Raw genomic sequence first — 9,945 nt, 5'->3', positions numbered from 1 at the left:
TGATTTGGTGTTAACTTTGCATAATCCAATGGAATCTGGAAAAAATTTAATGGGAAAATTAAAAGAATATGAGGGGCTAGCTGGATTCAAGATTAATAAACAAAAGTCAGTCAGGTTGACTATAACCATGAAGATGTCTGAACAAGCAGAACTGGTGGAAAAGACTGGTTCTAAAGCTGAGAAGAAAGTTAAAAAGTTGGGTATCACCATGACAAACAAGAATTATATGAAAGTTATTATGTAAAGATGTGAAATGAAATTAAGAAATGTATGTTGAGGTGGGAGAGACTGGATAGGGAGAATTTCAGTGCTAAAAATGAATGTGTTACCTAGAATGTTGCTGTTTCAGACAATACCGACAAGTGACTTACAGTTTAAATGATAGCAGAAAGATGTATCTAAGTTTATATTAGGCAAAAAGCCAACAGTGAAATATAAGCTATTGCAAGATGAGAAGCAAAGAGGAGGTTTGTGCTTACCTAACTAGAAGCTATATTTTGCTGTCTGTTGTTTAGTGTGGTTAACAATAATCGATAAAAGCCTTTTAGAACTAGAAGGTCATGACCTGAGGTTTGGCGGGCATGGATACATATAGTATGATAAGGTGAAAGCGAATGTAGATTTTAATAATCAGTATGTAAGATGTACCTTGTTCAGAATATGGAATAAGTACCAACCCAGGTTATGTCAGGAAATGCCTTTACGGGGACAGGTAAGGACATTTTTTTATAGAAAAGAAACAACAGACAAAAAAAAAGGTGGTTAAGGTACCAGGAAATGTTGGAGAACTGCCAAGGAAAATATATTATGAAAACCAAATAACACATTTGACAAAAGGTTCTGGTTTTCAATTATTTATGTACTTGCAGCTTTTTGAAGGATTAAAAGTGGACAAAAATTGTTTTGAGCAATGGAAAGCTGAGTTCAAATTGTAATTATGTTCAAATGATGAACAGATAGATGATTGCTAAAATGTATAAACACTTGTTGAAATTTGATACAGAAGATGGATAGGTGAAGGATTACATGATAAAATAAAATGATTTTGGTTATAATATACAAATGGAACAGTGAGAAAATTTGTGGTCAAAGGGTTTGAAATTTATTTTATGTTATGATCCTAAGGATAATTTTTAAAAATGATTTATTGGTGGTACATGATTCCTGAAAAAAATGGCTAAGTTGTAGAAAGAAGTTTGAATGTTTGCTGGAAATGTGGAAAACAAGACAGGACATTTTCTCATATGTGGTTGACTTATTAAAAAGCTAAAAGGTATTAGTTGCAAATTCATACATTGATACAGAGAATACTAATGACTAATATACAACTAAAGCCTGAACTTTTTCTTATGAGACTGGTGGGTGGAAACTATGGAAAAATATTACAGTATATGTCCACAGTGGCAAGACTATTATATTCTCAGAAACGGAAGAGTTATAAATTACCTACAAAAGAAGAAGGGTTGCTAAAAATGAATAAGTTAGCAGAGATGAATAAATTGTCAATTTAGATTAGAGAAAAGTTGTTGGTAACTTTTTCAAAAAAATGTAAATCCCCAAATAGACTTTTTGATAAAGAATGAGATTGATGACTGTTGGTTTTGATTATTCATATGTTACTTTATAGCTGAAGGGTAACATTTTAGGTTATAAAGATGGAGCCAGAAGCTTAAGAATTACCACAAAACGACAGAAATATAGTTATTATTTTATTTCATTTTTTCTTCAGTCTGTATTGATTTTTATGTTCAATTTCTTTTTTATTTGCATTCTGATTTAATGTTGTTTAGTGTGTGCGTTTTGTTTGATGCATTTAGCTTTTCATGTATGTAGAATTTTTTTTTTAAACCAACTGATGTTTCACCTTCACAGAAGTGAAGTGCCTGGCTATTGTAGAAGGACCTGGTTAGTGTGTGTGTGTGCGTGTGCGTGTGCGTGTGTGGTCTGATTTAATTTGATTTGATTTAGCAGGAAGCACCCAGAGAGGCCACCTCCCAACAGCTATTTCCTTATACACATTCTTCAAATTTGAGAAGTGGTTTCACACTAGGGTTGTAACATACCCTGAGAGAGCCACCTGCAGATGCAGGCTTCGAGCCCTGGAAACAGCCAGGCAAATACCAACAACAACAATGAGTGTGCACCAGCTAAGCAGCACTCTGGCCAACAGAAGTCAACTGCTTGGTAAGCTTAACCATTAATGTCAGTGGTCCCTGATTAATGCTGGAGCCACCTGCTCTCTTCTGATTCTTACTGCAGTCATGTCCTTTTCTGCAGTCATGTCTTTCCCTGTCTTCTTTCTTTGATCCCATCCCATCCCCTCCCCAGCTCCTGCTCTTCTATGCTCAATCTCAGTAACATTTTCTCAAAGCTTGGAAAAATTATTTTGTTGGACTGCAGGGGGATTCTGGGAGTTGTAATATAACAAAATAAATTTTCCAAACTCTGCCTTCTACCTTCTTCATCGCCTTTGATCCCTACTCCTCCTGTTATAATTTCTCCTTCATATCCTTTTAATCATGTGTTTCCATTTCTTTCCCTCAAGGAACTCTAGTGAAACAGTAGTTAAATGCCTGTACTGCAGCCACTCACTCACAAACCACAAGGTTGTGAATTCAATACCAACCAGGGCCTCCAGGTCGACTCAGACTGGCATACTTCTGTAGGTGGCTAAAATGAGTACCCAGCTTGTTGGGAGCAATTAGTTTACATTCTGTGAACTCCTTAGTACACCACTAAGTGGTATAGAAATGTACTTGCTATTGTTATTGCTATTCTACTTGAACCCATTCATGAGGAAACAGTCAGAGGTTCTCTGGTATAAAGACTGCTTAAAGATTATTGATGGATATAAAAGAGGTGAAGTGGGGGCTTTTGTTAGGTCAATTTATTTTGGCACAAAAGTTTGGAAAACTGTAAGAGAGCACAGATATTTACATCAGGCAGATCTCATTCCACAGTTGGATTTGGGTAAACTTTGCCAGGATGATAATAGAGATGGTTAATGAAATATATATATGTTATGGTGTGCCTTCAGGTCATTTCTGACTTATGCAACCAACCCTAAGGCAAACATATCATGTGGTGTTATTGATAAGATTTTTTCAGAACTTGGCTTTTGCCTTCCTCTGAGGCTGAGAGACTGTGGCTTGCCCACAGATACCCAGTGGGTTACCATGGTGGAATTGGGATTCAAACAGTGGTCTCCAGAGTCGTAGTCCAGTGTTCAAACCACTACACCACACTGGCACCTAAATATACAAATTATTTGAGCATGTCAAATTTTCATTTTTATAACCCACGTTCTGGATAGCTCTGTGATAGGGTGGCCACATCTACCTTGCCTGTGTATTACCATTAGGTTTATTAGCATTTCAGATTACAGGTGAAGAATATGAGGACCTCTATATGTTGCTGAATTATAGATGCCATCATCCCAGTCAGTTGACTGTTGTGACTGTGAATCAGGGGTAGGTAACCTAAGGCCCGTGGGCCGGATCCAGCCCAGCAAGGCCTTGGGACCGGCCCAGCCTGGTCCTGCTGCCGGTTGCTGCCAGGGCCTTTGGCCTATCAGGAGGAGACGGGCAAGGGGGGCAAGCGGCGGGCAAGGGGGAGCAAGCGGGGGCAATTATCTATAGAAGTCTCAGAAATTTATATTAACATTTTTTAAAAAGTCAGCAAATTTTTCCATGTGTCCTCCATTTTTTTAAAAAAAGTATCTTCCATTTGAAAATTTTGTCCTACATTTGTCCCGGTTTATTTATTTATTTATTTAATTTTTAAAAAAAAATATTTACTTATTTATTTTTTGGCTTCGGCCCCCCAGTTGTCTGAGGGTCAGCAACCTGGCCCCCGGCTCAAAAAGGTTGCCTACCCCTGCTGTGAATGGTGGAAACTGGAATCCAGTAACCACATCTGGAGAGATAATAAGGGAAAACCATTGCTGTGCTGGGGAACTCCAGTCAGCTGTCATTGACCTCTAGAGAAGAATTATAACCTCATAGATTTTTGATAAAAAGGACAAGGGTTTATGATCTCAATCCCTTAGTTTAGTGTTTGAACTGTCTTTATAATCTTCCAATAGGCAAGGAATTTGGCTACAATGGGATGCTGCTGCCTTTGTGCCTGTGTGTTTGCCTCATCTCACATGCCTGCACTGCCAGTGTAACAACGCTGTGCAGTGTTTAACAATGGGAAGGTCCTATCTTGTGATCCTATATGCAGATCTATTTTAGAACATCTTAGGGCCATGCTTGGGCATTCCTTTTGCATGGTTTCTGAATAATAGGGCAATTTGAGTAAGTTCTTCTTTGCAGAATCAGAGCTTTGCTCTACAACTCCTAGGACACAAACAATTGGATTCAAATTACAAGAAAACAGATTCCACTAAATATTAGAAATAACTTTTCAAATGTAAGAGTGATTCAGTGATGGAATAGAAATAGTTATGAAGTCTCCTTCTTTAGAAGTTTTTAAACAGAGACTGGATGGCCATCAGTCAAGGGGTTCTTTGATTGTGAGTTCCTACATGGCAGGAGTTTGGACTGATTGGCCTCGTGGTCTCTTCCAACTCTATGTTTCTATGATTCTAAGTGCTGCAAAAGGTTTTACAAAGACGAAAGACACACAAATCTTTCTGAACTGGAACATTCTGAATGGCTAATAAGTGAAGAGATTTTCCCAATGAAGAAAAACATATATTGTGTTAAACTGACCTTGGTATCAGGTTTCTGTATGTTTATGAGTTTGTTTGTTTTTGAGTATCAAAGATGCATTTTAATGCAAAGACATAGCCATGTTAGTCTGGAAAATCAGTATACAAAGGGATCTTGAAGCACCATTGAGACTAACTGAAAGACAGAAGTTGGAAGCATAAGCTGGATAACCCTTGTGGTTCCTTCCAACTCTATGATTCTGTTATTATATGAATCCCCTAGTTTTTATGTCCTCATGGAGATGCAGGCTATGGCATTTGGGATTTGTAGTTCTCAACTGTAGTCCTTTCCCAGCTCCATTTGAAAGTGAAACTGTCAAGGTTTGATTTGTGCTTGCTTGTCCAGTGCAATTCTAATAAGCACCTTTACTCAAAGAAAGTTCCATGGAATTCACCAAGATTTTCATGGCCTCATTTGGATGTAGAATAATGTACACCATATTCAAAATAAATTTGAAAATATTTTCTCATTTTCAGTCCCAAAGAATGCTAGGGCAAATGGCAATTGGAAATTATGGCCATGGAGGATCTATATAAATTCAGCTTTTGTTTTGGTCTATGACAGTAAATAAATGATGATGAATTCAGCCTATACAATGAGGAAATTGAAAGGGTTCCCATATATATTCAATCATAGAATCATAGAATAATAGAGTTGAAAGAGACCACAAGGGCCATCCAGTCCAACCCCTGCCATACAGGAACTCTCAGTCAAAGCATCCCTGACAGACGACCATCCGGCCTCTGTTTCAGAACAGAGATTCTAGTCAAGAAATCAGAACAAGACTAGGAATGGAAGAGCAGCAATGAAAGAACTAGACCAGATACAATTGACCAGATACAATTGACCAGATACAATTAAACACTAAACATAGAATTGTCCAAGCCATAGTATTCCCATCACCATGTATGAGAAGCAGAGAAGAAGAAAATTTGAGATTTGATGCTGGAGAAGCATGCTGCAAATCCGTGGATGGCCAAGAACACAAATAAATCAGCCCTTCAACAGACAGATCAAGCCTGAACAGTCCCTGAAAGGCAGTATGATCAAACTGAGGCTGTTGTACTTTGGCCTCATCTTGAGAAGGCATAACTCATTAGAAAAGACAATAAGGTTGAAGGTAGTAGAAAGAGACGAAGATCACATCACAGATTGATAGATTCAGTCAGGGAGGTCACAAGCCTGAATTTGCAAGACTTGTGCAGAGCTATGGAGGACAGGGGGTCTTGGAGATGTCTCATATACAGGATTGCTATGAGTCGAGGTCGACTCAAGGGCATTTAACAACAACAAAAGGTCTTTGCTCCTCATACAGTATATTATCAATCAAAAGTGCAAATTCTGTTCAATCTACAAGGTCCACTTATTCTTTATGCATTTATTTGTTAAAGTATTATTCCATCTTTCTTCCACAAAATGGGACTCAAGGCAGCAAAGAATGCCATGACTAAAGCATTGATTCCATTAATCTAGGGAGGCTAGATAAAGTCTCTCCTCAGTATACTTCCAATGGCACATGAAGATTTCTTTTATTCTAAATGGACTATTTATAAAAAAAGGATTTTAATAGTATGCCATAAGGTTTATATTTCTTGCTTTCAAGCACAAAATTATTAAAATATATAAAATTACTTTAAGGTTGGGTATAAGGTGTTTTTGAGACATAAATTAATTTCATAATTCCTGTGCAAGAAATCTGCCCTGCACAAGAATCTCTACAGAAATTCCCAAAATGCAATCTGGGCATGCATAGACAGCAGTCATTAGAGCCTCAGCTGCCATTTCTGTACCTTCAGGAGCTCCACTGACAGACTGCCACTGCTTCTCCTGAGGGTGGGCTTGCTCATGAGAAAAGAGGACAGAGGCCTCCCCAGTCACATGGCGCTCTTCTCATTGGTCTTTTCTTCTCATTGATTGCATGGGTGAGCCCACCCTGAGGACAAATGATGGTGCTGTAGGCAGCCTGTCCATGGGTCTCCTACAGATATGGAAGTGGCAGCTGTGGCTCTGGAGTTCATCCCCTTTCCCTGCACTGCTCAGAGTGATGAAGAGGATGGTGTGGCGCCTTGTGTGTGAACAGTGAGCTAACCTGATTTGGGTCCAGTCCAGCTGTTTGCACACTACAAAACTCATCATAACCTCAGAGTTTTCAGAAAACATTGAGGTTTCCCACACTTTTCTCAACTCCAGGCAAACTTGGGTTAACAGGGAAGAACTGTAATATTTCACCAGAAGTTGTCATGTGCCATGCAAACAGACAGCACTCTATAGAAACTGGGTTTTTTGCCAGTGCAGAAAAAGGCATATTCAAAGTTTTAAAGTGCATTAGCAAGATTATAGTACAGTGGGCTATGTGCTGCGACAGAGCTCAGGAAAGTTACTTCTCTGTGTTACATTTCCCAGAGTCCCCCAAGTTAGTATGGCCATGCTGTCTGGAGATGTTTGGGGAACTGTGTAGTCCCCAAAAATAACTTTTCCAACTTTTGGGTGAATGAGGCAGCATACACACAACGCCAATGTGAGAAGATCTTTTCTTGAAGAAAGTATGCAAAAAAAACTAGTGTTTCTTTCAGGATTTACTAGGTGAAATTGAAACTAGCCATGCATGCAAATAAGCTTAGATGAATGTAAAATTTCATTGTGTCGAGGGACTGTAGCACTATAACATCAGTGTCACTAAAAAGTCTGGAAAATGAGGTGGCAATTTTTCTTGAATAAAAATCTAGCTTGAGACTGTACTGGTCCTTCAGCAGTATGATGGCCTTCTTTAAAACCTATAAAACATACCAGAACATGTTTAGGCACTTTAGTAGATGCCAGAAATGCTAAATTAGAAAAAGTCCAGAGGCAGAGCCAAGTATGACCCTGACTATCACCACCACCCCAAACAGACACACATATGCACTTTTGCAAGACAAGCAATTTTGCCCTATGAAGTTACTTCCTTGTGGGATTGCCGTAGGTTCCACAATACAGGGGGCTTCAGTTCCAAATGCAAGATAACTTGCCTTGTATGTATATGTGGTACATGCAGAATGATTTTATTTGGGCAAACTCACATTGTATGTGTCTGCAGCTTCATACAGAAAAGGGGGCAGATCAACTGATTTGTCTCCTGAACATGTATATCAGCACAGAACCTCGACCATTGGTCTGTATGGCCCCTTGGGGCTCAGTTATGCCTCAGTGCTATTTAAAATACACTGGGAGAGATTGTCTGGAGTTTAGTGGTCTGGTGTCATCAGTATGTAGATGACATCCACCTTGATTGCTCTTTTCCATCCCAATCTGGAAACAGAGAAGATCCGGAGCAATGGGTAAATTTTTAAAATTCATTTTAACCCTGTTATTCCTTGGTTCTGGTGTGGAATGTGCAGGACGTTGTCTGGATTGCCCACATCAGAAATGGGGTTTGAGCTATGCATTGTCCAAAGCAGGACATGGCCAGAACTGGGGGGAAACAGGCCCTTTGGCCCATGCAGACAAGACCCATGCATCCCATTTGGATTACTATGACATGGTATAAGCATGACTAGCTTTGAAAAGTGTTCAGAAGGTTCAGTTGGTCAAAGAGTCGCAGGTACATTGTTAACCTGAGAATGGTTACAGGAAACACATAACTCTCTTGTTACAAAAGCTCCACTGGTTTCTGCTCAATTTCTGGGCCTAATTCTAAGTACGTAATGGTTATGATCTATGAAACCCCTAGGTAGCTCAGGTCCAAGTTTGCAGAAGGACTGTATTCTCCCATATGAATCTATCCATGTTTTTGATATCTTCAAGGTAGACCCTTCTCTCCATTTCATCATCCTCACAGGGTGGGAGCACAGGAGAGGGTCTTCTTGGTGGCTGCCCCCAGACTTGCATCCTAGAGAGGCAAGACTGCTGCCCTCTTTGCTATCTCTCCATAGGCAAGTGAACATTTTTGTTTCAGCAGATATTTAAGGACTAATTACTCATGGGGAAAGGCCTTTCAGAATGTGCTGTATTGTCTGTATTTGTTGCTTTTCTCTTTAAAATAGGTATGCTTTTAAATCCATTTTAATTCTATTGATATGTTATTATATTTAATTTTGATATGATGTGAAATTTTAGCTGTATCTGTCTTAATGTACACAAGCTGCCTTGAATCACAGAGCTGGAGTAATACGATGTAATATAAAATAAAGTAAAATAAAAGTCTGTAACCTCCTCTGCATCCCAATTCAAAAAAGGCCTTCTCTTACTTTTTGTTCAGTCTGTCTCTCTGACACTGCTATTGTCCATAGCTCGGGAAAGTTACTTTTGTGAAGTATACCTCCCACAAAGGCAGGAGGCTATGGTGGCTGGGGGAATTGTTGATATTGTCCTCCACAAAAGTAACGTTTTCAAGCTTTGCTTCCATTTTCTCATTCTCCATTGTATAAGCCTAGCTTTCTACCAGCTATGTGTTATTTCCAGAAATACTGAATCTGCTTTTTCCTGTAGCCCAGGCATAAAAAGAGAAACAACCTTTGGAACATCGTGAAGTCAATGGGCATTATGTTTTCCAGAATAATTTGTGTCAAGATGCATAGACCATCAGGGGATGTGGCAGCCATTATACTTAACAGAAGCCAAAAAGCATGGACAAGATGTTTGAAAACATGTCATAGTCTGCTATAACACTTTTTAAAGCTGGCAGCATGAGGAATGCAGCCTTCAAAGAAATGCAAAGGAGAGTCCCTATGAATCAATTTCACAGTGAAGCAGAGTTTCACAAAGGGGGTAAGGATATGGGTGAGACATATATTCAGGATGTGTTTATTTTAAAGCAAGATTCCCCGCACAAACACAAGCACCCACACGCCCCTCTACTCAAACCAATGTTGAAAACATCACACAGAAAAGCGACTCAGACTAAGGCCCATCTCAGTCTACATGAAAATTGTTATCTCACATTAAAAAAATCTTGGCCCATATCACCTTTATTAGACTCGAGATGTGGAATTACATGACTGACTGTTCTCCTACATGTTGTTGTTGTGTGCTTTCAAGTAATTTCAAACTTATGGCAACCCCAAGGAAACCTATCATGGGGTATTCTTGGGTTGAGAGTATATGATTCATCCAAGGTTACCCAGTGGGTTTCCATACCCAAGCAGAGATTCAAACTCTGGTTCCCAGAGTTGTAGTCCAGTGTTCAAACCACTACACCACACTGGCTCTCTCCTATACATATACCTTTCTAAAAATAAAAATAAAAATAGTA

The 9,945-nt window shown here is 39.1% G+C and overlaps 1 protein-coding gene across 1 annotated transcript in view; it reads left to right on the top strand.

The window, feature by feature from the left end:
* The first annotated feature begins 9,365 nt into the window (after positions 1-9,365).
* Positions 9,366-9,945, top strand: part of FLT3 (fms related receptor tyrosine kinase 3) — a 58,158-nt gene continuing 57,578 nt past the window's right edge. The window contains exon 1 of the mRNA XM_042459145.1: positions 9,366-9,461. Within this exon, the coding sequence (XP_042315079.1) occupies positions 9,380-9,461 (82 nt within the window). The 5' untranslated portion in view covers positions 9,366-9,379. The remainder of the gene's footprint in view (positions 9,462-9,945) is intronic.

Source organism: Sceloporus undulatus, chromosome 3 (assembly GCF_019175285.1).
Source record: "Sceloporus undulatus isolate JIND9_A2432 ecotype Alabama chromosome 3, SceUnd_v1.1, whole genome shotgun sequence".
Taxonomy (NCBI): domain Eukaryota; kingdom Metazoa; phylum Chordata; class Lepidosauria; order Squamata; family Phrynosomatidae; genus Sceloporus; species Sceloporus undulatus.
This window is presented reverse-complemented; position numbering and strand designations above follow the sequence as displayed.